The 25,697-nt window shown below is 42.1% G+C and overlaps 1 protein-coding gene across 14 annotated transcripts in view; it reads left to right on the top strand.

The window, feature by feature from the left end:
• The window catches only part of LOC111949621 (elastin-like), a 109,111-nt gene that overhangs the window by 68,295 nt on the left and 15,119 nt on the right, over positions 1–25,697 (top strand). The window contains exons 23-57 of one of the 14 annotated variants that reach the window (XM_070434130.1): positions 1,172–1,204; positions 1,389–1,442; positions 1,688–1,726; positions 1,824–1,910; positions 2,034–2,069; positions 2,160–2,276; positions 2,369–2,452; positions 2,535–2,570; positions 2,671–2,796; positions 2,896–3,033; positions 3,162–3,233; positions 3,504–3,536; positions 3,678–3,713; positions 3,809–3,898; positions 4,034–4,099; positions 8,883–8,969; positions 9,626–9,661; positions 9,776–9,886; positions 10,043–10,147; positions 10,289–10,321; positions 10,511–10,666; positions 10,830–10,871; positions 12,161–12,211; positions 19,351–19,371; positions 19,565–19,591; positions 19,872–19,895; positions 20,425–20,472; positions 21,576–21,605; positions 22,022–22,057; positions 22,489–22,530; positions 22,778–22,834; positions 23,871–23,939; positions 24,227–24,274; positions 24,773–24,844; positions 25,387–25,428. In XM_070434130.1, the coding sequence (XP_070290231.1) occupies positions 1,172–1,204; positions 1,389–1,442; positions 1,688–1,726; positions 1,824–1,910; positions 2,034–2,069; positions 2,160–2,276; positions 2,369–2,452; positions 2,535–2,570; positions 2,671–2,796; positions 2,896–3,033; positions 3,162–3,233; positions 3,504–3,536; positions 3,678–3,713; positions 3,809–3,898; positions 4,034–4,099; positions 8,883–8,969; positions 9,626–9,661; positions 9,776–9,886; positions 10,043–10,147; positions 10,289–10,321; positions 10,511–10,666; positions 10,830–10,871; positions 12,161–12,211; positions 19,351–19,371; positions 19,565–19,591; positions 19,872–19,895; positions 20,425–20,472; positions 21,576–21,605; positions 22,022–22,057; positions 22,489–22,530; positions 22,778–22,834; positions 23,871–23,939; positions 24,227–24,274; positions 24,773–24,844; positions 25,387–25,428 (2,184 nt within the window). Of the gene's footprint in view, positions 1–1,171; positions 1,205–1,388; positions 1,443–1,687; positions 1,727–1,823; positions 1,911–2,033; positions 2,070–2,159; positions 2,277–2,368; positions 2,453–2,534; positions 2,571–2,670; positions 2,797–2,895; positions 3,034–3,161; positions 3,234–3,503; positions 3,537–3,677; positions 3,714–3,802; positions 3,899–4,033; positions 4,100–8,882; positions 8,970–9,625; positions 9,662–9,775; positions 9,887–10,042; positions 10,148–10,288; positions 10,322–10,510; positions 10,667–10,829; positions 10,872–12,160; positions 12,212–19,350; positions 19,372–19,564; positions 19,592–19,871; positions 19,896–20,424; positions 20,473–21,575; positions 21,606–22,021; positions 22,058–22,488; positions 22,531–22,777; positions 22,835–23,870; positions 23,940–24,226; positions 24,275–24,772; positions 24,845–25,386; positions 25,429–25,697 lie in introns of all 14 variants that reach the window. The other 13 variants (XM_070434129.1, XM_070434128.1, XM_070434136.1 and 10 more) reach the window with 13 other exon arrangements.

Below are 25,697 nucleotides of genomic sequence, written 5' to 3'. Positions count from 1 at the left end.
GGTGAGGTGCTTTTCTGCATATGTTTCTGTTTTTCAATGCCAAACCCACCAGGGGTGTGCATGGCCAAAGTGCTCTATTTTYATGTCAAATGACTATAGCACCGCCTGGAGTTTGATTAACAGCATTGGCACTTGGATTATACCTATAGTAAAATATGGTGGTGGATCTTTGCTATCTTTGGCTAGACAATAATCCGAAGCACTAATCAAAATCCACAAGGAAATGTATAATTGACCACAAAATCAGCATTTTGCAATGGCCATCTGTCTCAGCATTCGAACCCCACTGAAGACCTGTGGTTTAAATTGAAGAACACAGTCTATAAGCGCAGACAAAGGATATTAAGGATCTAGAAAGATTCCGTATGGAGGAAAGGTCTAAGATCCCTCCCAACATGTTCTCCAAGCTCATAAAACTCTGTGCCGTTATAAAACTCTGTGCCGTATAAAAACTCTGTGTCGTTATAAAACTATGCGTTATAAAACTCTGTGCCGTTATAAAACTCTGTGTCGTTATAAAACTATGTCGTTATAAAAACTCTGTGCCGTTATAAAACTATGTCGTTTCGTATAAAACTCTGTTCGTATAAATGCCGTTATTAAACTCTGTGTCGTTATTAAAAACTCTGTCGTTATAAAACTATGTCGTTATAAAACTCTGTGCCGTTATAAAACTCTGTGTCGTTATAAAACTATGTCGTTATAAAACTCTGTGCTAGAGTATTGAAAACAGAGGTTCCAATAATCTTTTTATTTTATTTGATTACTTGTTAAACAAAATCTAATTCTCTCAGCAATTGTCAATTGTATTAATATAAAATAGTATAATCCCCACCATTTTTTGGAGCATACATCATAGCTGAGTATTTGTTGTATTATTCATTTAATAGTATTTTTTGCTCATCTTTATCAAGGGTGCCAATAATGATGTACCCCACTTTATATTATGCCAACCACTGGGCTCTCCATGAAGCTGTTATGAAGGTGATGTGCCTTGCTCAAGCATACCCCAATCTGAGMGTTTGTAACCAGTGCAATCCTTGTACATGCATTATAATACTGTATTGTCTTGACTCCTATCAAGTGCACTAACCTGGATTGGCACTGCAGCTTTAAACTCAATGTAGCAGATATCTTTAACACCATCACCATTTTCATCATCTCTGAACAGGCTATGGAGCGGGAGCCAGGCCTCCCTATTACGGTGAGGATAACTAACCAAAACATCCCAAAGCTGCCCAGGCCACAGCCTTTACAATGCTGTTAAGACACCATCACTCACTGAAGGGCTTCGTTCATTGGCTTAGTCAGCTCCAACTCACATTGACCTTATTTTAATAATAGAAATGATCATATAATGTACTGTATGGATGTCACCCTCCCTGTAGGTGTTCCAGGGGGTGCTGGATTTGGGGGAGCAGGAGCTTTTCCAGGGTCTGGAGGTAGCTTATCTAAGTATTGCACTATAGCATCTCACGCTTGTAGCAATTTCATGAATTCATTCATAGCATTAACTACTGCTTGAGGAGACTGAAATTCATGGTAAGACAAATGTTCATTTGAATCATAAAGATGTACAGTAATTTCTACCCTCCAGTCACTGTGCTGTGTACTGCTACTTTATGGGGCTAGAAATGCAGTTGTCAGGAGGGATGCTGTAAATTAATTGAATTATTTTCTATTTTAGGATACAATCCCGCCGCCGCCGCCAAAGCTGCTAAATATGGTTAGAAAAATCCCTCGATATTAGGCCAGTCTCGTTCAGTGTTTGTACAATTGTTGAATTTGAAATCCAATGGTTTTTCTTTTTTCCTCGACCATAGGGGTCCCAGGAGGTGCAGGGGCAGGCCTAGGAGCTGGAGGTCTTGGAGGAACAGGAGGGGTACCAGCAGGAGGAGCTGGGGCTGGAGGTAAGTCATGATGCTTGACTTCTCCAATGCTTTCACACTGTTTTGTATGCTATTGCATTATGGGGCTTGGAAAGTGTGACTTTGAAAATCACGTTTTGAATCTATTMATTTATTTCATTGTAGGATATAATCCCGCCGCTGCCAAAGCTGCTAAATATGGTAAAAAGAAATGTGACAAGTCTACTGTATCTTTTCAATTGTTAAGTTAGCCATGACTTAATGGCAAAATCCTAACATTTTCTACCATAGGAGTCCCCGGAGGTGCAGGAGCAGGCCTAGGAGCAGGAGGAGTACCAGGAGGAGGAGCAGGGGGTGTACCTGGGGCTGGAGGATATAATCCTGCTGCAGCCAAAGCAGCTAAATATGGTAAGATCACTCAAAACAACAACGCTAGTCTCATTCAGTGTTGGTTTATGGTATACATGACTTGTAAATACAATACTTTTTCTCTACAACAGGAGTTCCAGGAGGTGCAGGAGCAAGCCTAGGAGCTGGAGGACTTGGAGGAGGATATGGAGGAGCAGGAGGGGCTGGGGCTGGAGGTACCTCACCATAGTTAATGGGCTATAACTATTCAAATCAATTCTGATACCTTTTATTTATTAACTCAAATGTATTCACCAGGATATAACCCTGCTGCGGCCAAAGCTGCTAAATATGGTAAGAAACGTCACTCTGAACTGCAACATAAACTTTGGTGCATTGGTTGAATTTATGGTAAACGTTTTGTCCATTGTTGCTTTCTGACCCTCCACCATAGGAGTTCCCGGAGGTGCAGGAGCAGGCCTAGGAGCTGGGGGAGCAGGAGGAGTACCAGGAGGAGGAGGAGGGGGTGTACCTGGGGCTGGAGGATATAATCCCGCTGCGGCCAAAGCTGCTAAATATGGTAAAATCATTCAAAACAGCAAAATCAGAGTTGGTACATTGGTTGAATTCATGCTGACATTTCTGGTTTTGAAATCATATAAACCATGTGAACACACAGGAGTTCCAGGAGGTCTAGGAACAGGCTTAGGAGCAGGAGGACTTGGAGGAGTACAGGGAGGAGTACCTGGAGGAGGAGCAGGGGGGGTACCTGGGGCTGGAGGATATAATCCTGCTGCAGCCAAAGCAGCTAAATATGGTAAGAAAAATGGACATTGGTTGAATTCATGGTGAAATTTCTGTACATTTTGGTACATTATCAAATTTCTGTAAATGTCTGTACATTACCATGTGTCAACTCATGACATGCCCTCTCCTGTGTTATAGGTCAGGGGGCTGCTGGTGGGCCACGGAGTGGATATGGTGGCGTGCCTGCTGGAGGATATCCCAGGCCTGGGGGTACGTACACCAAAGGGGATGCCCATGTGGGATGGAAGGGTCTGGGTGGAAGTAAGGGCAGTGTTCACACATACAATATGTATTTGTTCTTATGTACAGCACATCTATATGTAGTTGGCAAACTTTGCATAGGRGTAGAGTTGGTTCTATATAGGTTTAAGCAGTGGAGTTAGATAGTTGGGTTGAGCAGAGGGTTGGTTTTAAGGTAAAATGGGGTACATTGCCTTATAGTGCTACTAGGTTGATGATGTTCCGTGCTTTGATTGACAGGCTATGGGGGATATGGAGGGGCAGGAGCTGGAGGTACGTTTCCAATGATGCCAATTTTATATAATATCATGAACTGATAAACATAAGCATAAACCAGTGTTAGTAATACTACTGTATTATGAGGCTTGGGGAGCAGGAGTGATGTTTTTAATTTATTACATTTTTCAATTTCAGGGTATAATCCTGCTGCGGCCAAAGCTGCTAAATATGGTAAGAAGAAGAGTGATATGTCTACTGTATCTTAAGAGGTTCTGAATGGAGACATTATTTCAAAATAATAAMATTTTCTTCTTGTGGAGTCTCAGGAGCTGGAGGAGCAGGCCTAGGAGCTGGAGGAGCAGGCCTAGGAGGAGCAGGAGGAGTACCAGGGACTGGGGCTGGACCAGGATATGGAGGTTTGCACCAGAAGTTGAAATCTAATGTCATCTGGAAGAGTTAATACTGTTGGTTATGATTGGGGAGCTTTGGTCTGTCTTATCAAACTATTTATGAGGTCATTTATAAACATTGCTATTTGTTTTGTATTGCAGGCTATGGAGGATATGGAGGGGTACCAGCAGGAGGGGCTGCTACTGCAGCCAAAGCTGCTAAATATGGTACATTATCCTCTCCATGATTTTGAAAAATGTATTGCCTAACCTTTGTATTAATATACTGTACTGGGCCTCCCGAGTGGTGCAGCGGTCTAAGGTACTACATCACAGTGCTTGAGGCGTCACTACAGACCCGTGTTCGATCCCAGGCTGTGTCACAGCAGGCCATCACTGGGAGACCCATGAGGCAGCGCACAATTGGCCCAGCGTCGTCTGCTTTAGGGGAGGTTTTGGCAGGCCAGGATATCCTTATCCCATCGCATTCTAGCAACTCCTTGTGGCTGGCCGGGCGTGACTTTGGTCACCAGGTGTACAGTGTTTTCTCCGACACATTGGTGCATCTGGCTTCCGGGTTAAGCGAGCATTGTGTCAAGAAAGAGTGCGGCATGGCAGGGTTGTGTTTCGGAGAACGCATGGCTCTCGACCTTCGCCTCTCCCTAGTCCGTACGGGAATTGCAGCGATGGGACAAGACTGTAACTACCAATTGGATATCACGAAATTGGGGAGAAAAAGGGGTAAAAGTAAAAATATACAGTACCAGTCAAAAGTTTGTAAACACCTACAAATTCAAGGGTTTTTCTTTATACATTGTAGACAAATAGTGAAGACATCAAAACTATGAAATAACACATATGGAATCATGTACAGTAGTAACCAAAAAAGAGTTTAAAAAAWTCATAAATATTTGAGATTCTTCAAAGTAGCCACCCTTAGCCTTGATGACAGCTTTGTACACTCTTGGCATTCTCTCAACCAGCTTTATCAGGTAGTCAACTGGAATGCTTTTCCAACAGTCTTGAAGGGGTTCCCACATATACTGAGCACTTGTTGGCTGTTGTTCCTTCACTCTGCAGTCCAACTCATCCCAAACCATCTCAATTGGGTTGAGGTTGGGTGATTGTGGAGGCCAGGTCAAATCAAATCAAATGTATTTATAAAGCCCTTTTTACATCAGCCGATATCACAAAGTGCTGTATAGAAACCCAGTTTAAAACCCCAAACAGCAAGCAATGCAGATGTAGAAGCACTGTGATTAGGAAAAACTCCCTAGAAAGGCTGGAACATAGGAAGAAACCTGGAGAGGAACTTGGCTCTGAGKGGTGGCTGGTCCACTTCTGTCTGTGCCGGGTGGAGATTATAACAGTACATGGCCAAGATGTTCATACGTTCATAGATGACCAGCAGGGTCAGATAATAATAATAATCACAGTGGTTGTAGACAAGGTAGCACGTCCGGTGAACAGGTCARTGTTCCATAACCGCAGGCAGAACAGTTGGGACTGGGGACAGCAAGGAGTCATCAGGCCAGGTAGTCCTGAGGCATGGTCCTAGGGCTTAGGTCCTCCGAGAGAGGAGCGAGAGAAAGAGAGAGAGAGAATTAGAGGGAGCGTACTTAAATTCACACAGGACACCGGATAAGACAGGAGAAATACTCCAGATATAACAAACTGACCCTAGCCCCCCGAGACATAAACTATTGCAGCATAAATACTGGAGGCTGAGACAGGAGGGGTCGGGAGACACTGTGGCCCTGTCCAACGATACCCCCGGACAGGGCCAAACAGGCAGGATATAACCCAACCCACTTTGCCAAAGCRCAGCCCCCACACCACAAGAGGGATATCTTCAACCACCAACTTACTACCCTGAGACAAGGCCGAGGATAGCCCTCGAAGATCTCCCCCACGGCACAAACACAAGGGGGACGTCAACCCGGACAGGAAGATCACATCAGTGACTCAACACACTCAAGTGACGCACCCCTGATGCAGAACTCCATCACTCTCCTTCTTGGTCAAATAGCCCTTACACAGCCTGTAGGTGTGTTTTGGGTCATTGTCCAGTTGAAAATCAAATGATAGTCCCACTATGCGCAAACCAAATGGGATGGGGTATCGCTGCAGAATGCTGTGGTAGCCATGCTGGTTAAGTGTGCCTTGAATTCTAAATAAATCACAGAYAGTGTCACCAGCAAAGCAACCACACACCATCACACCTCCTCCTCCATGCTTCACGGTGGGAACCACACATTCGGAAATCATCCATTCACCTACTCTGCGTCTCACAAAGACACGGCGGTTGGAACCAAAAATCTCAAATTTGGACTCATCAGATCAAAGGACAGATTTCCACCGGTCTAATGTCCATTGGTTGTGTTTCTTGGCCCAAGCAAGTCTCTTCTTATTATTGGTGTCCTTTAGTAGTGGTTTCTTTGCAGCAAATGAAYCATAAAGGCCTGATTGACACATGCTCCTCTGAACAGTTGATGTTAAGATGTGTCTATTACTTGAACTCTGTGAAGCATTTATTTGGGCTRCAATCTGAGGTGCAGTTAATTGCCCATTTCTGAGGCTGGCAACTCGAATGAACTTATCCTCTGCAGCATAGGTAACTCTGGGTCTTCCTTTCCTGTGGTGGACCTCATGAGACCAGTTTCATCCGTGCGCTTGATGTTTTTTGCGACTGCACTTGAAGAAACTTTCAAAGTTCTTGAAATTTTCTGAATTGACTGACCTTCTTGTCTTAAAGTAATGATGGACTGTTGTTTCTCTTTGCTTATTTGAGCTGTTCTTGCCATAATATGGAGTTGGTTTTTTTACCAAATAGGGCTATCTTCTGTATACCACCCCTACCATGTCACATCACAACTGATTGGCTCAAACACATTAAGAAGGAAAGAAATTCCACAAATGAACTTTTAACAAGGCACACATGTTAATTGAAATGCATTCCAGGTGACTACCTCATGAAGCTGGTTGAGAGAATGCCAAGAGTGTCCAAAGCTGTTGTCAAGGCTAAGGGTGGCTTCTTTGAAGAATCTCAAATATAAAATATATTTTRATTTGTTTAACAGTTTTTTGATTTGTTTAACACTTTAACACTTTTTTACTAAATGATTCCATATGTGTTATTTCCTAGTTTTTATGTCTTCACTATTATTCTACAATGTAGAAAATAGTAAAAATAAAGAAAAACCCTTGAATGAGTAAGTGTGTCCAAACCTTTGACTGATACAGTTGAAGTCGGAAGTTTACATACACCTTACCAAAATATATTTAAACTCAGTTTTTCACAATTCCTGACATTTAATCCTTGTAAAAATTCCCTGTCTTTGGTCAGTTAAGATCACCACTTTATTTTAAGAATGTGAAATGTCAGAATAATAGTAGAGAGAATTATTTATTTCAGCTTTTATTTCTTTCATCACATTCCCAGTGGGTCAGAAGTTTACACACACTCAATTAGTAGTTGGTAGCATTGCCTTTAAATTGTTTAACTTGGGTCAAATGTTTCGGGTAGCCTTCCACAAGCTTCCCACAATAAGTTGGGGGTAATTTTGGGCCATTCCTCCTGACAGAGCTGATGTAACTGAATCAGATTTGTAGGCCTCCTTGCTCGCACATGCTTTTTCAGTTCTGCCCACAAGTTTTCTATAGGATTGAGGTCAGGGCTTTGTGATGGCCACTCCAATACCTTGACTTTGTTGTCTTTAAGCCATTTTGACACCACTTTGGAAGTTTGCTTGTAGTCATTGTCCATTTGGAAGACTCATTTGCGACCAGGCTTTAACTTCCTGACTGATGTCTTGAAATGTTGCTTCAATATATCCACATAATTGTACTTCCTCATGACGCCATCTATTTTGTGATGTGCACCAGTCCCTCCTGCAGCAAAGCACCCCTACAACATGATGCTGCCACCCCCGTGTATCATGGTTGGGATGGTGTTCTTCGGCTTGCAAGCMTCCCCCTTTTTCCTCCAAACATAACCATGGTCAATATGGCCAAACAGTTCTATTTTTGTTTCATCAGACCAGAGGACATTTCTCCAAAAAGTAAGATCCTTGTCCCCATGTGCAGTTGCAAACCATAGTCTGGCTTTTTTATGACGGTTTTGGAGCAGTAGCTTCTTCGTTGCTGAGCGGCATTTCAGGTTATGTCGATATAGTACTCATTTTACTGTGGATATAGATACTTTTGTACCTGTTTCCTCCAGCATCTTCACAAGGTCCTTTGCTGTTGTTCTGGGATTGATTTGCACTTTTCGCATCAAAGTACGTTCATCTCTAGGAGACAGAACGCATCTCTTCCTGAGCGGTATGACGGCTGTGTGGTCCCATGGTGTTTATACTTGCATACTATTGTTTGTACAGATGAATGTACCTTCAGGCGTTTTGAAATTGCTCCCAAGGATGAACCAGACTTGTGAGGTCTACAATGAGGTCAGTGAGGTCATGGCTGATTTCTTTTGATTTTCCCATGATGTCAAGCAAAGAGGCACTGAGTTTGAAGGTAGCTCTTGAAATAGATCCACAGGTACACCTCCAATTGACTCAAATGATGTCAATTAGCCTATCAGAAGCTTCTAAAGCCATGACATCATTTTCTGGAATTTTCCAAGCTGTTTTAAGGCACTGTMAACTTAGTGTATGTAAACTTCTGACCCACTGGAATTGTGATACAGTGAATTGTAAGTGAAATAACCCAACAGTTGTTGGAAAAATTACTTCTGTCATACACAAAGTAGATGTCCTAACTGACTTGCCAAAACTATAGTTTGTTAACAAGAAATGTGTGGAGTGGTTGAAAAACGAGTTTTAATTACTCCAACCTAAGTATATTTAAACTTCCGACTTCAACTGTATATACTGTACTGATATACTGCCGGTGGTGCCAAACCCCCTAAATATATTTGATTTTTCCCCCCTGGGTTTCAAAGAAACAACCTTTAGATATTACTGTTGTTTAAACCACCAAGGAATAACATCCTGAGCCTGATCTGTAGGAGTTCCAGGAGGAGCTGGTGTGGCGGGGAGAGCAGGAGCAGTGCCAGGGGGTGGATATGGAGGGGTACCTGGGGCTGGATATGGAGGTGAGTCCGATTTGGCTTTGCCATGTAAATGTACTGTAATATACTGGACAAAATKATAAATGCAACATGCAACAATTTCAACGATTTTACTGAGTTACAGTTCATATAAGGAAATCACTCAATTGAAATACAGTTGAAGTCCGAAGTTTACACTTAGGTTCAAGTCATTAAAACTCGTTTTTCAACCACTCCACAAATTTCTTGTTAACAAACTATAGTTTTGGCAAGTCGGTTAGGACATCTACTTTGTGCATGACACAAGTAATTTTTCCAACAATTGGTTACAGACAGATTATTTCACTTATAATTCACTGTATCACAATTCCAGTGGGTCAGAAGTTTACATACACTAAGTTGACTGTGCCTTTAAACAGCTTGGAAAATTCCAGAAAATTATGTCATGGCTTTAGAAGCTTCTGATAGGCTAATTGACATMATTTGAATCAATTGGAGGTGTACCTGTGGATGTATCACATTATGTTGATCTCTGTAAAGGGCGGTTTCCTGRACACAGATTAAGCCTWATCCTGGAATAAAAAACATTTTCAATGGACATTCTCCATTGAGCTTGATTTTTAGTATCCGCCCCCAATTGTTTTAGTAAGTTCATAAATCAGGGATGATGTCTTTTAATTTATAAACTTTTTGCAAATCAGGATATAATCCTGCTGCGGCCAAAGCTGCTAAATATGGTAAGGAAAAGCATTCAAAACAACAACATCGGAGTTTGTACATTGGTTCAATTCATACTGAAACTTCTGTCCACTTTTAACTAATTATAATTTTCTTGTGACACTCCACTACAGGATTACCAGGAGGTGCAGGAGCAGGCCTAGGAGCTGGAGGACTTGGAGGAGCAGGAGGAGTACCAGGGGCTGGAGGATATAACCCTGCAGTGGCCAAAGCGGCTAAATATGGTAAAATCCCTCAAAACAATCAATCTCATTCAGTGTTGGTACATTGATTGACTTTTTAAATTACATCTTTGACTTTTTAAATTGTGGTGTAACAAGTCTACTGTCTTTGGCAGTTCTGAAGTTGGACATTTGTTTTCTTGTGGCCCTCTACCACAGGAGTCCCCGGAGGTGCAGGAGCAGGCCTAGGAGCAGGAGGACTTGGAGGAGGAGGACAGGGAGGAGGAGGACAGGGAGGAATACCTGGAGGAGTAGGAGCTGGAGGTACGTCAGAGGATGTGTATGAATAGTAAAGACATCAGAAAGAGCTCAAAAAGTATCATGGTCTAGTCTGTCCTTCTTTGCGATATCAAGGTGATGCAACATGCAATAAGAATATTAATTATGTGATGCTTGTGATTGCAGGATATGATCCCGCAGCCAAAGCTGCTAAATATGGTAAGAGCCTSTCTCGTTGTTTCATAACTTTTAGTCTATGTAATGCAGACCAGTGGAAGAACAATAATGTTTGTCTGTTCTGTGCAGTCTCTGTACAGTACCTATTCTCTCTTGTTAGCTGGATCAAGATTTTCACTATGGCTCAACAGATTATACTATACCTTCACCTATGTTCTTACCTGCCTGCAGGTATGCCAAGCGGGACAGGCATCGGTGGAGAAGGTGTGCCAGCGCCTATAGCGACTCCAAGACCAGGTGTGGGCGTGGGTGGTGGTGTTGGAGGAACTGCCTTTGAGCGCACTGATGTACCAGTGGGCACAGGGATACCTATCGCAGGCAAACCAGGTGAATAGATATTAGTTTCACCTTTTGATTCTTGCTTGGTTTATTTTACCTGGCCTAAATAGATCCTTCAGGATAATTGCTAGTACTACGCAAGTAGGTCCAAAATGAAGGGTTTAAAGAAAATCCACAAAGCTCCTAATGTGACATTATGACACCTTTACAGCAGAGGATTCATCTCTAGAACCCGGTGGAACTCCCATCCCAGGTAGAACCACAAGTTTTGCACTCAACAAGACTTTGGATTTAATTAACCTGTTTTCTCATTGATCAGTACAAATTCTGTATATCCGAAGATACAGAGTTAGAGTTAGTTACTGCAGGGGTTCTCAAACTTTTTGGGGTCCGGGGACCCCTTATGTGATGGAAAATTTATCAGGGACCCCCTCATAATCATAACACCGCTCGAGTGAGTTACGAATAGCATACAAGGAGTGTAGTAAACTATGACGTTGGCAGTTCATGGCCGTACGAACCAAGTCTCGGACCCTGGGAAGGAACATTTTCCACATTTTGTCAGGGGGCAGAGAGAAAACTTTGCAGTTTTAAAGCTTAAATTACAGTGCATTTATGTTTTAAAAACATTTTGAGGGAATACAAGAAGTATAATGTTCAAAACTTGGTAATTGGTGGAACACTGTGGATACAAATATCCCTGTGAGCCTCCCAGGCCCATGTTGCCCAGGATTAAGAAGATAAATTGTAGATTAACAATATTACATTGTATTGTATTACACCCTCTAAACTTATTCCATGGATCCCTTGGCCAAAATTAGTTTAATCTGTTGTTAGTTTTTTTTTAATGAATAGTACTATCTGGTCGCGGACCCCCTACAGTACCTCAGACCCCATTTTGAGAACCCCTGAGTGACTGTATTTGAAATATGCACTGTATTTTACAGAGCTGTAAAAAAAGGGGTAGGTACTGTACCATAGAATGCCATAGACATAGAATAAAAAATCCATGATAGAGACTGATTATAATGCAAGTTATAGTTTTCCTTTTCGTTTCATGAGCTGTATGTATATAACCTGTTTATAATCCGACAAAGCCCCATCAGACTTTTCCAGCAGGCCTCATCAGGACTTCAATGGCCTACAGACACAGCCTTAGCATCCAAGCTAACTCCCACATCTTCTACCACTGCTGTCTGGCTAACTGCGCTCCACTGCAGGTGTATCAAACAGCAATGGCAGTATCGTGCAAGCCAGTCCCCTGCCCTATCTCCTCCCAAACCCCAAACCTCTTTGCCCCCCTCTCTTCTCCCCAAACCCTCAAACAAGAGACAGCTTAATATCTGTCCTGCTAGTRCTGTCCCCTTTAGCATTGTTGTATGGTCCAATACCAATTCACTACCTGGAGCTGGAGCTTATCCCCTTCCCTCCTGCCATGGCAGTGCCAAGGATCCCCATAATGTCTTCTGCCCTACGCTAGTTCCCCTACCCTGTCTTTTTCAACTGCAATGGATGAAACTGGAACCTGTTGTCTTTTGGCAGATCCCACACCTATTGGCACACAGGCCACAGAGGCCCCAGAGCCAGAGCCCAGTAAGACTTGCTGCTGTCTGTGTTTGCATGATCAAACCCTTTCTGACAAAGGACATAGTTACACTTCATTTGAAGAGTGTAATATACACATACAGTACCAGTCAAAACTTGGACAAGCCTACTCATTCAAGGATTTGTATTTATTTTTACTATTTTCTACATTGTAGAATAATAGTGAAGACATCAAAACTATGAAATAACACACATGGAATCATGTAGTAACCATAAAAGTGCATATTTTAMATTTGAGATTCTTCAAAGTAGCCACCGTTTGCCTTGATGACAGCTTTGCACACTCTTGGCATTCTCTCAACCAGCTTCATGAGGTAGTCACCTGGAACGCATTTCAATTAWCAAGTATGCCTTGTTAAAAGTACATTTGTGGAATGTATTTTCTCCCAAATGTGTTTGAGCCAATCAGTTGGTATACAGAAGACAGCCCTATTTGGAAAAAGCAAAAGAGAAATGACAGTCCATGATTACTTTAACCTCACTAGGGTACGTGCTAGCGTCCCACCTGGCCAACATCCAGTGAAATTGCAGAGCGCCAAATTCAAAAACAGAAATACTCATTATAAAAATTCATAAAACATACAAGTGTTATACATCGGTTTAAAGATTAATTTCTTGTTAATCCAACCACGCTGTCAGATTTTAAAAAGGCTTTACGGCGTAAGCATACCATGCGATTGTCTGAGAACAGCGCCCAGCAGACAAATCATTACAAACAGTTAGCAGCCAAGTAGAGGAGTTACACAATTCAGAAATAGATACAATTAATCACTTACCTTTGATGATCTTCATATGGTTGCACTCACAAGACTCCCATTTACTCAATAAATGTTTGTTTTGTTTGATAAAGTCCCTGTTTATATCCAAAAACCTCGCGTTTTTTTCAGTAATCCATAGGCTCAAACGCAGTCACAACAGGCAGATGGAAAATCCAAATAGTATCGTAAAGTTCGTTTGAAACATTTCAAACGATGTTTATAATCAATTCTCAGGTTGTTTTTGACTAAATAATCGATAATTATTCAACTGGCAATAACGTCGTCAATATAAAAGGTAAACAAGAAAGGCCGCGCTCTGAGTTTCAGAATACAAGCCTGAAACAATTTCTAAAGACTGTTGACATCTAGTGGAAGCCATAGGAAGTGCAATTTGAGTCCTAAGTCAATGGATACTGTAATGGCATTCAATAGAAAACTACAAACATAAAGAAAAATCCCACTTCCTGGATGTATTTTTCTCAGTTTTTCGCCAGCCAAATCAGTTCTGTTATACTCATAGACATTATTCTAACAGTCTTGGAAACTTTAGAGTGTTTTCTATCCAAATCTACCAATTATATGCATATCCTAGCTTCTGGGCCTGAGTAGCAGGCAGTTTACTTTGGGCACGCTTTTCATYCGGAAGTGAAAATAGTGCCCCCTACCCTAGTGAATTAAGACATGAAGGTCAGTCAATGGGCAAAATATCAAGAGCATTAAAAGTTTCTTCAAGTCCAGTCGCAAAAACCATCAAACGCTATTATGAAACTGGCTCTCATGAGGACCGCCACAGGAAAGGAAGACACAGAGTTACCTATGCTGCAGAGGATAAGTTTATTAGAGTTGCCAAGCTCAGATTGCAGCCCAAATAAATGTTTCAAAGAGTACATGTACAGTAAGAGACATCCCAACATTAACTGTTCAGAGGAGACTGTGTGAATCAGGCCTTCATGGTTGAATTGCTGMAATGAAACCACTACTAAAGGACACCAATAAGAAGAAGAGACTTGCTTGGGCAAAAAAACACCAGCAATGGACATTAGACCRGTGGAAATCTGTCCTTTGGTCTGATGAGTCCAAATTTGAGATGTTTGGTTCCAACCGCCGTGTATTTGTGAGACGCAGAGTAGGTGAACTGATGATCTCTACGTGTGTGGTTCCCACCATGAAGCATGGAGGAGGAGGTGTGATGGTGTGGGGCTGCTTTTCTGGTGACACGGTCAGGGATTGATTTAGAAATCAAATCAAAGTTTATTTGTCACGTGCGCCGAATACAAAAGGTTTAGAGTTTCACCTTACAGTGAAATGCTTACTTACAGGCTCTAACCAATAGTGAGAAGAAAGTGTTTGTGTGTGTGCGTGTGCGTGTGCGTGCGTGCGTGCGTGCGTGCAAAAAAATAAAACAACAGTAAAAAGACATTTGAAAATAAGAGTAGCAAGGCTATGTACAGACACCGGTTAGTCAGGCTTATTGAGGTAGTATGTACATGTAGGTATGGTTAAAGTGACTATGCATATATGATGAACAGAGAGTAGCAGTAGCGTAAAAAGAGGGGTTTGGGGCGGGCACACAATGCAAAAAGTCTGGGTACCTGTTCAGGAGTCTTATGGCTTGGGGGTAAAAACTGTTGAGAAGCCTTTTTGTCCTAGACTTGGCATTCCGGTACCGCTTGCCATGCGGTAGTAGAGAGAACAGTCTATGACTGGGGTGGCTGGGGTCTTTGACAATTTTCAGGGCCTTTCTCTGGCACCGCCTGGTGTAGAAGTCCTGGATGGCAGGCAGCTTTGCCCCAGTGATGTACTGGGCCATACGCACTACCCTCTGAAGTGCCTTGCGGTCGGAGGCCGAGCAATTGCCGTACCAGGCAGTGATGCAACCGGTCAGGATGCTCTCGATGTTGCAGCTGTAGAACCGTTTGAGGATCTCAGTACCCCCAATCTGCCAGGTGAATGTGTTTTTAGTTTTCTGACAGAGAGAATAAGGACTGTGTGTCGATGCCCTCCGGTTGCCCAGACCTGTGCCTTGGCTCCGTCGTCTTGTGTCGCACTTCTAATGTCTGTTTGTTGATGTGGGACACCAAAGATAACATGTGAAGTCTCAACCTGCTCCACTACAGCCCCGTCGATGAGGAATGGGGCGGGCCGGTGCTCCTTTGTCCTGTAGTCCACAATAATCCTTAGTCTTGGTTACGTTGAGAGCGCAGGTGGTTATTCTGGCACCACCGCGGCCAGGTGTCTGACCTCCTCCTCTAGGCTGTCTCGTCATTGTCGTATCAGGGCCTACCACTGTGTTCGTTTGCAAACTTATGGATGGTGTTGAGTCGTGCTGGCATGCAGTGGGGTGAACAGGGAGTACAAGGAGGGAGACTGAGCACAGCACCCCTGGGGAGCGCTCCCAGTGTTGAGAAATCAGCGGTGCAGATGTGTTGCGACCTACCCTCACCACCTTGGGGCGCCCGCCAGGAAGTCCAGGATCCAGTACAGAGGGAGGTGTTAGTCCCAGGTTCCTTAGCTTAAGTGAGGAAGCTTTGAGGGTACTATGGTGTGAACGCTGAGCTTAGTCAATGAATGTTCTCACATAGGTGTTCCTTTTGTCATGTTGGAAAGGGCAGTGTGGAGTGAATAGAGATTGCATCAATCTGTGGATCTGTTTGGGCGGTATGCAAATTGGAGTGGGTCTAGGTTTCTGGAATATGGTGTTGATGTGTAGCCTTTACCAGCCTTTCAAAGCACTTCATGCTACGGACGTGAGTGATACGGGTCTGTAGTCATTTAGGCAGGTTGCCTTTGTGTTCTTGGGCACAGGGACTATGGTGGTCTGCTGAACATTTGCTATTACAGACTCAATCAGGGACATGTTGAAAATGTCAGTGAAGACACCTGCCAGTTGGTCAGCACATGCCCGGAGCACACGTCCTGGTAATCCGTCTGGCCCCGCAGCCTTGTGTATGTTGACCTGTTTAAAGGTCTTACTCACGTCGGCTACGGAGAGCATAATCACACAGTCGTCCGGAACAGCTGATGCTCTCATGCATGCCTCAGTGTTGCTTGCCTCGAAGTGAGCATAGAAGTGATTTAGCTCGTCTGGTAGGCTCGTGTCACTGGGCAGCTCGCGGCTGTGCTTCCCTTTGTAGTCTGTAATAGTTTGCAAGCCCTGCCACAACCGACGAGCGTCGGAGCCGGTGTAGTATGATTCAATCTTAGCCCTGTATTGACGCTTTGCCTGTTTGATGGTTCATCGCAGGGCATAGCGGGATTTCTTGTAAGCTTCCGGGTTAGAGTCCCGCACCTTGAAAGCGGCAGCTCTACCTTTTAGCACCGTGCGAATGTTGCCTGTAATCCATGGCTTCTGGTTGGGGTATGTGCAAACAGTCACTGTGGGGACGACGTCCTCAATGCACTTATTGATAAAGCCAGTGACTGATGTGGTGTATTTCTCAATGTCATAGGAAGAATCTCGGAACATGTTCCAGTCTGATAGCAAAACAGTCCTGTAGTTTAGCATCTGCTTCATCTGACCACTTTTTTATAGACCGAGTCACTGGTGCTTCCTGCTTTAATTTTTGCTTGTAAGCAGGAATCAGGGAGATAGAGTTGTGGTCGGATTTACCAAATGGAGGGCGAGGGAAAGCTTTGTACGCGTCTCTGTGTGTGGAGTACAGGTGATCTAGAATTTATTTCCCCTCTGGTTGCACATTTAACATGTTGATCGAGATTTGGTAGAACTGATTTAAGTTTCCCTGCATTAAAGTCTCCGGCCACTAGGAGCGCCGCCTCTGGGTGAGCGGTTTCCTGTTTGCTTATTTCCTTATACAGCTGACTGAGTGCGGTCTTAGTGCCCGTATCTGTTTGTGGTGGTAAAMAAACAGCCACGAAAAGTACAGCTGAGAACTCTCTAGGCAAGTAGCGTGGCCTGCAATTTATCACAATATACTCTACTTCAGGCGAGCAAAATCTAGAGACTTCCTTAGATTTCGTGCACCAGCTGTTGTTTACAAATATGCACAGACCGCCCCCCCTCGTCTTACCAGAGTGTGCTGTTCTATCCTGCCGGTGCAGCGTATATCCCGCTAGCTGAATATCCATGTCGTCATTCAGCCACGATTCCGTGAAACATAGGATATTACAGTTTTTGATGTCCCGTTGGTAGGATATTCGTGATYGTACATCGTCTAGTTTATTGTCCAATGATTGTACGTTGCCGAGTAATATTGACGGTAACGGCAGCTTTCCTACTCGCCTTCTGCGGGTCCGGACGAGGCATCCGGCTCTTCGTCCTCTGCGTCGCTTCCTTTTGCGAATAATTGGGATCTCTGCCCTGTGGGGTGTTTGGAGAATATCGTCACTCACCTCGGATTTGTCTAATCGCTGTCCTGATATCCAGAAGCTCTTTTCTTCCGTAAGATACGGTTGCAGAAACATTATGTACAAAATAATTTACAAATATAGCGAATAAACCACATAATAGTAACAATTGGTTAGGAGACCGTAAAACGGCAGCCATCTCCTCCGGCGCACACTTAACCACAGCATTCTGCAGCGATACACCATCCCATCTGGTTTGCGCTTAGTGGTGACTATCATTTGTTTTTCAACAGGACAATGACCCAACACACCTCCAGGATGTGTAAGGGCTATTTGACCAAGAAGGAGAGTGATGGAGTGCTACATCAGGGGTGCATCACTTGAGTGGGTTGAGTCACTGATCTTCCTGTCCGGGTTTCATCAGATGCCCTGGCCTCCACCATCACCCGACCTCAACCCAATTGAGATGGTTTGGGATGAGTTGGACCACAGAGTGAAGGAAAATCAGCCAACAAGTGCTGAGCATATGTGGAACTCCTTCAAGACTGTTGGAAAAGCAGTCCAGGTGAAGCTGGTTGAGAGAATGTCAAGAGGGTGCAAAGTTGTCATCAAGGCAAAGGGTGGCTACTTTGAAGAATCTAACATGTATTTTGATTTGTTTAACACTTTTTTGGTTACTGCATGATTCCATATGTGTTATTTAATAGTTTTGAGGTCTTCACTATTAACTTTTAACAAGGCACACTTGTGAATTGAAATGCGATCCAGGTGACTACCTCATGAAGAGAGAATGCCAAGAGTGTGAAAAGCTGTCAAGGCAGCTACTTTGAAGAATCTCAAATCTCAAATATATTTTGATTTGTTTAACACTTTTTTGGTTACTACATGATTCCATATGTGTTATTTCATAGTTTTGATGTCTTCACTAGTATTCTACAATATAGAAAATAGTAAAAATAAAGAAAAACCCTGGAATGAGTAGGTGTGTCCAAACGTTTGACTCGTACTGTATGTTCTTTACAATTCCTTACATAAGCACTTCATAACATTTTACACGATTACTTATTGGCTTTTGATAAACAATTAATTTTAGTTGATTCAGGTAGATTCCTTTGTGAAAACATTGTGAAAACATTGTAATGCAACAACAACAACAAAAAATGAAGGAATGTAATGTTCATGTGGGTGTGGGTGTTGACAAGATAATGTCTCTCAGGTATTTTCTAGAAGTAGTTTGTCCTCTTAATCGCTCTTCCTCTCTTTCCCTCAACTAACTCCGCAGCTTGCTGCTCTTGAAATATCTCCCATTTCTGCTCTCTCCYCCCTCCCTTCGCTTTTTAACCAATTAGATTCATCTGACACTTGTCAATACTTGATTGACTTACAGTATAGTGTAATATGACTAGTTACTGTTAATGTCCTCCACAATAAAGATTGCTTCTATGGAGATTGTGCCATCCTTTCTCCTTGGAGATTGTGCTCATCCTTTCTCCTTGGTAGTTAAAGTCCTATCTCCCTTCAGGGGTGGGAAACTCCAGTCCTCAGGGGCCTGATTGGTGTCACCTTTTCTCCATCCCTAGCAAACACAGGTGATTAATCAAATTGCATTCTAAACATGATTAGGTGATTGGAGTCAGGTGTGTTAGCTGGGGAAAAACTGTGACACCAATCAGGCCCTGGAGGACTGGAATTGCCCACCTCTGCGGCATYTTCTACAGCAGGGGATCATATTCTTGTTATTACCTGATGTTTACTTACGGTACTGTATTTGAAATCCCACATTGTTTGAAAATGTTTTTATGAGAAAATGGACACAAAAATTCATATTACTGTGTAATTCTTCCAGCACATATTTTTTTGGAGCCCCTGCTTTAGATTTGTTCTTCAGTCTAGAAACTAAAATGTTTATATATCTTTACGATATTTTATTTTGTGTGATTTTTTCTCTGTCTTGTTGCGTCTTGGATAGAGTACTTTGATTCAATACTTTATTCTTCATTTTCATGGAAATTCATATTATTAATATATCMCGTCATTGATTCACTTTCTTTTGGTTTGCTGCAGGTGCCACAGGAGTAACTGGAGGTATGTATTGGACCATATTTTTTATGAAGCCAACATCAATTATTCATTCTCACTAGTTTTGCAACATTGTGTCATTAGAATCACTGAACATTTTATTTGAGTTTTTTGAGTGGTAAGTTATTCTATTTTGGAGACTTTATAACTGTCATAATTATGACTTAGCTGGTAATAATTAACATGATTGCCTTCACAGTTGGGGCTGGGGTGCTTCAACCTAGTGGTAAGTCATTTAAATGATTCTCCTGAAAATGTAAAAATCCTTCTGCATGAAAATGGCRTCCTACTTGTACCTATCAACATTTCTGTACTTTACTATCTTTTCTTCTTATCTTTGAAGAGCAATATTAGATTGCTTTACTATCAGTTCATCTTCATTGTTGACCTGTGATTTTTTTTTWWATGTATTTACTGTACATCAAACATTAGGGTTTTCATTTATCATCACTTTGAACCAATATGCTCTGTAGCTGTGTGTTAAAGACTTTTCTCTTTGTTTCCAGTTGGTACAGGTCCAGCTCAGCCTGGTGAGTGTTGTGTCCACCATAGCAGACCTGGGTTCAATTAGTATTGGTTTTCTTTCAAATACTTCTCATGTAGTTGCTACTGGAGTACAGCAGCCTGGAGGTAAGGTGTCTCGATAGTGGAGACTATAAGGAGCAGAGTATGTGACATTGTTTAGCCACATGATGGTGACAATCTCCTGCAGGTGGTGCTGTTGAGTAGTTTGTTTTCCAGTTGTGTAGTGACATGATTAATAATAATATTAATTTAGTGGGTGTTTAAATTTGTCCAATTTCACACGTACATTATACAAATGTCTGAATTGGAAATGTGTTTTTTGCATATCCCAACTCCCCCTGAGACACCCTTGGAGAGTGGGGTCACTGCCGTGGTCAGCCATTATCAACGGCGACCCTGGAGCAATTAGGGTTAAGTGCCTTGCTTAAGGGCACATCGGCATATTTATCAAATTGTCGTCTTGGGGATTCAAACTAGTGACCAATTTTGTTATTGGCCCAACGCTCTAACCACTAGGCTTTATATTATTTACAGGTGTGGGTGTCGGAGCAGGTGGCAAAGCTCCTAAACCCCCTGGGACAGGTAAAGATTCTGAAACCCTACTAATACCATATTATTGCAGTAGTATTACAGCACTGGTTGTTTACAACTTCAAATTGATACCATCAACTCAGATCCATAACCCATCCAATAATGTGATTGAACACTTTTACATGCCAATATAAATATAATTAATAAACCCCTATGCACATTCATATAACAGTGATGTACCAACCCTTATGCACACACGATTAGGAATAATATGCTTTGTTACTGATCAGATAAGGATATTACCTTCTTCACGTGAGTCAATAGCAAGAGTTGTTTACACACAATGAACAGCAGCATCAGCTCTTTTCTCTGGTCTAATGCACCAAAACATCCAATTAAGACTGATCATAATGCTAACCCAGGCCACAAGTTTTGTTGACGTACCTAAAACGTGTTAGCCRTTGCAAGACAGTCATATTGATTAGAAATGTACAGAGATAAGGTCAAGTCAACAGTATATGATAGTAAAAGGTGCAGTTAGATTTGCTAGTAGTCTCAGGCCTTTATAAGGTGCTGTTAGGACATGTAATATTAAAGAATTGACCAAATCTAGACACATGGATCCAGTCATCTATATACATTCAAATGCATGTTATATGCATTATTTGAAAACGATGCCGTATGAGGTAAAGCTTTAGGGTGAAGTTATTTGCATCAGGATGATAGAGACAGTTCTGCACCATCAATTTCAAATTAATTTAACTGCCTGAAGTCCTGTGAATGTGTTGAATATGTTATCACTGTCTCAGCTGGCTGAGTAGTTCCTTCACTAGAGGCAAAAATAAAACAATTCAGGCCTATATATTTGTGAACCATTTCTATTGAGCATTCAAATACATATTTTGATTAGAACATAAAATGAAGGCAGATCTATGACTATTGGTCAACAAAGAATCTTAAACTAGATGAGAGCGCAAAATAAATATATGAGGTCTTAAACCTGAAAGGCCCCTTGCATGACTGAATCTGCATTAGGATGTTCTGATTTATTGTCTTAACTAAMAWWWWTTTGACTGAGCCATTCATTTGGGTGCCCTGGTGATGAAGTCATCATTTCAGGAAATAAGCAGCTTTTCTTTGTCATCATGATACAGGGGGATACCCGTATGGTGGTTATGGACAGGGTATGTATGAGAGAGGAGAAGAGCAGACCACAACCTTATCGTCTCTACACTAGTAGCAGACACACGCACACACACACACACACACACACACACACACACATCTCTGTTTTTATTTCAAACTACTGCATGACTTCACTGAGATATGACCTTGGCTTGTTGAGATATGAGATATGACCTTGGCCTCTTCTCTGTAAATGAATAAGTCAAAGGTCTGATAAAAGATTGGGATTTTATGGCCAGGCCAGGGATAAGTGGTGTAATATGTTCATATGTTTAAGGCATTTTAAAGTTTATTATATAAGCAGGAAGCAGCTAGCTTTATTGGAATTATTATGTTAGCTACGTGACCTGACGGAGCCACTCACTGGTGCTCCCTTGTCAGGAATAAAGCTGCTTTTCTTTCCATCATGATTCAGCAGGACAACTCTGGTATGGTCAAGGTTATGGACAGGGTATGTATGAGAGAGGAGGAGGGGAGAGAAGGAAATAGGAGGCCACTCCACCACAGCCTCTTAAAACTAGTATTCTAGACAAAGAAAGAAAACAACATACGTCATCATCTAGTTTGAATTGTACCAGATGTACTGGACCATGAACTCTGACCTCTAGGCTGACCTTACAATAAACCTCTTATGTCATCACTTTAAAAGCTTCACACTCTCTGTAGGTCTTCACTATCAAATTACAAGGTCATGTTGAAKAGATTATTGTTGATAGAGCTAGGACAATAAAGCTTGAGTGTGACATTCAGCATAGACAGTAGGTAATTGGCAGTACTGTATCGTCCTTTCCACCATCATTCAGATCAGTGACCCATCCCACAGCCCCACATGTCACCATATGTTATGTCCATGGGGTTTTAATGGCATATATTGCTCCACAGGTGCAGGTGCTGGTGGATATCCCTATGGAGGAGGATATGGAAGTAAGCCAATTTCTCTGTCTGCATTCTTGTAATGGAGTCTCAAACTTAATTCACTATGGCCATGTGCGACCTTAGGTTACTTTCTACTCAGACTAAATCCCCATCACTGTAATTGGTTTATTCAGGTATTTGTCCATTAATATCATCTCATGTCCGTATCCCTGGTGATATTGCATTACAGTCACTGTTGAGTAGAGAGTAAAAATAGGCTGTGCAAATTACGTTTATGTTCTCTGTATTTCCTCAGATCCATACGGAGCAGGAGCTGGACAACTTCCTGGAGCCAAGCCCCTGAAACCTCCAGGTGTGTGTCAGAGTGTGCCATAAGAAGTGTTTATTAAAGATGTAGGTACAATACAGTGAGGCTCCAACAGTATTGGGACAGTGACACATTTGTTGTTGTTTTGGCTCTGTACTCCAGCACTTTGGATAAGAATAAAATATGTTTCTAAACATTTCTACGTTAATTTGGATGCTAACATGATTACGGATAGTCCTGAATGAATCGTAAATATTGAGAAGTGAGAAAGTTAAACGCACAAATATCATACCCCCAATACATTGTTCAGAAATTGCAGCACTTTTTGTACAAATATCACACTTCTACATTAATGTGGATGCAACCATAACTACAGATAATCCTGAATAAACCCTGAATAATGATGAGTGGGAAAGCATAAATATCATACTACCCCGCCCCCCCCCCAAAAGATGCTAACCTCCCCTGTTATTGTAATGGTGAGAGGTTAGCATCTTTTGGGGGGGGGGGCGGGGTAGTATGATATTTATGCTTTCCCACTCATCATTATTCAGGGTTTATTCAGGATTATCTGTAGTTATGGTTGCATCCACATTAATGTAGAAGTGTTTAGAAACATATTGTGTTCTTATTTACAATAAAAGTGACTCCAAAATGACACAATGCATTTTTTACCATTTATTTCTATTGGACACAAAATAATCTGAAACATTACCAAAACAAACAGCTAATGCATCCAACAAGTTTGTAGAGTCACAAGTGTGATGTGATACTAAACTTACTAAACTTTTGACTACTTTAATACACATATAAGGGAATTTGTCCCAACACTTTTGGTCCCCTAAAATGGGGGGACTATGTACAAAAAGTGCTGCAATTTCTGAACATTTACCCGATATSGATGAAAATATCCTCAGATTAAAGCTGAATGTCTGCACTTTAACCTCATAGTCATTGTGTCATTTCAAATCCAAAGTTCTGGACTACAGAGCCAAAACAAACAAACAAATGTCACTGTCCCAATACTTTTGGAGCTCACTGTATATGATCTCACTCACTGTGTTTTGTATCTCTCCTGTAGTTGTGGGAGGAGCAGGCGGTGCGGCTGGAGGAGCAGGTATTCCTCTTACTGGAGCAGGTGGTGGTGCAGGTATGGAATCACTTTTGTACCTGTCTYAGGAAATAAATAAGCTTTCTGTGTAACTGAACAATTAATATCCACAATGTCCCCAAAATGGTGATGTACGAAGAGACATGTTGAGTTCAACCCCATCCCATAAATTCAATGGCTTATTGTAACTCCATACTCCCTGACCTCAGGTCAACTCTGTATAACATTGTGTTACATACATCTTGCTGAGCCAATCTCTGGTGTTTCCTAGGCAATGAAGTCATCATGTCAGGAATAAAGCTGCTTTTCTTTCCRTCATGATTCAGGGGGATACCCGTATGGTTATGGTCAAGGTGGTTATGGACAGGGACAGGGTATGTATGAGAGAGGGGAAGCAGGCCAGCTGGCCTCTCAGAGTGACCGTTGTCCAGGAAATGTAATTGACTTGCACTTCCTATGACCAATGAGGCGATTGGAGCGGTGACTGTGACAGACAMCAGAGCCAGAAATGAGATGCCAATGGGACTGTGTCTGAAACCCCAATGTCAACTGAGCTAGAAACACCCTCTCCAAACCAAACTGTTGAAACTCTCATGCCACCTCAAACAACGACCTCTGGGACGTTCTGTGGTTGTAGCTTTGTAACAACACAAAGCTTGACCATAGCCAGGGAAATGTCTTGTCCTTGTTTTTAACTGCCAAGTCTAGCTAGATAGGTTCAACTGTCATCAACAGTAGCTGATCATATAAAGCTACAGATAATAACTATCTAGTGTCTGAAATGTCAGCCATGTTCTTAGTGGAGGACTAGTGTCACCCACTAGAGGCCTGGTACGAGGCTATATGAGAACTAACCCAGTCTCATGTTTCAGGTGTGAGGTATCCCACTGGTGTTGGTCTGGGAGTAGGGGCAGGAGCAGGTCAAAAAGCACCCAAACCCCCAGGTAAAAACCCTGACACTTAAAGSCCAGCTTTGYACTAATACTCTTACATGTTTTACTCTTACTTTTATGTACATATACTACCACATCTGAGCAACATATCATAGTGATGTTATCTTTATTTTGGAGTAGAGYTCTCGTAAAAGTAGTGAGAAATCTTGATTTTTAAGTAATATCAAAGCCAGAGAGTGAATCCCCCAGGGCACAGTACTGTAGGGCAAGACATAGAAGAATGAGGCAACAAACACTCCCAGTGGAGACTGATTACCGTCACAGGCAGAGTTAGTTTGGAATGGTTTTTGGAACATCAAAGTGTGAAAGTTTAGAGATACTATAGCAGCATGGACCTCTGGAGAGTCGGCCTACTCTGAGTATAACGGTACAGCGTGTGCTCTGCCATTGGAAGTAGGACTCCGTCATTGTATACAAGATGTTCCTGCCTACAGCGTAKCCATATTCAACAGCAGACCTGGGTTCAAATAGTATTTGAAATTGTTCAACTATATCAACTCTTCAGTAATGCTCCACTCTCTCCTGTTCAATAGGTTATGGTAACCTGGGTGCGGGTGGTGCTGGTTATAATCCAGGTGAGACTGACTGTCCTGCTGTAGTTTCTGTAGTTTACTGTAGTTAACTGCGAGGTTTCATCCTCATGTTCATAAACTGGTAAAAATGCACACACATTCAGTGCATTCAGAAAGTATTCAGACCCCTTAACTTTTCCAWTTTTTTTTATGTTATAGCCTTATTCTAAAATTGATTAAATTGTTGTTTTTCCTCATCAATCTACACACAATACCCCATAATGACAAAGACAAAACAGGTTATTATAAGTTTTGCAAATGTAATACAAATA

This window comes from Salvelinus sp. IW2-2015, linkage group LG22 (assembly GCF_002910315.2).
Source record: "Salvelinus sp. IW2-2015 linkage group LG22, ASM291031v2, whole genome shotgun sequence".
Taxonomy (NCBI): Eukaryota; Metazoa; Chordata; class Actinopteri; order Salmoniformes; family Salmonidae; genus Salvelinus; species Salvelinus sp. IW2-2015.
This window is presented reverse-complemented; position numbering and strand designations above follow the sequence as displayed.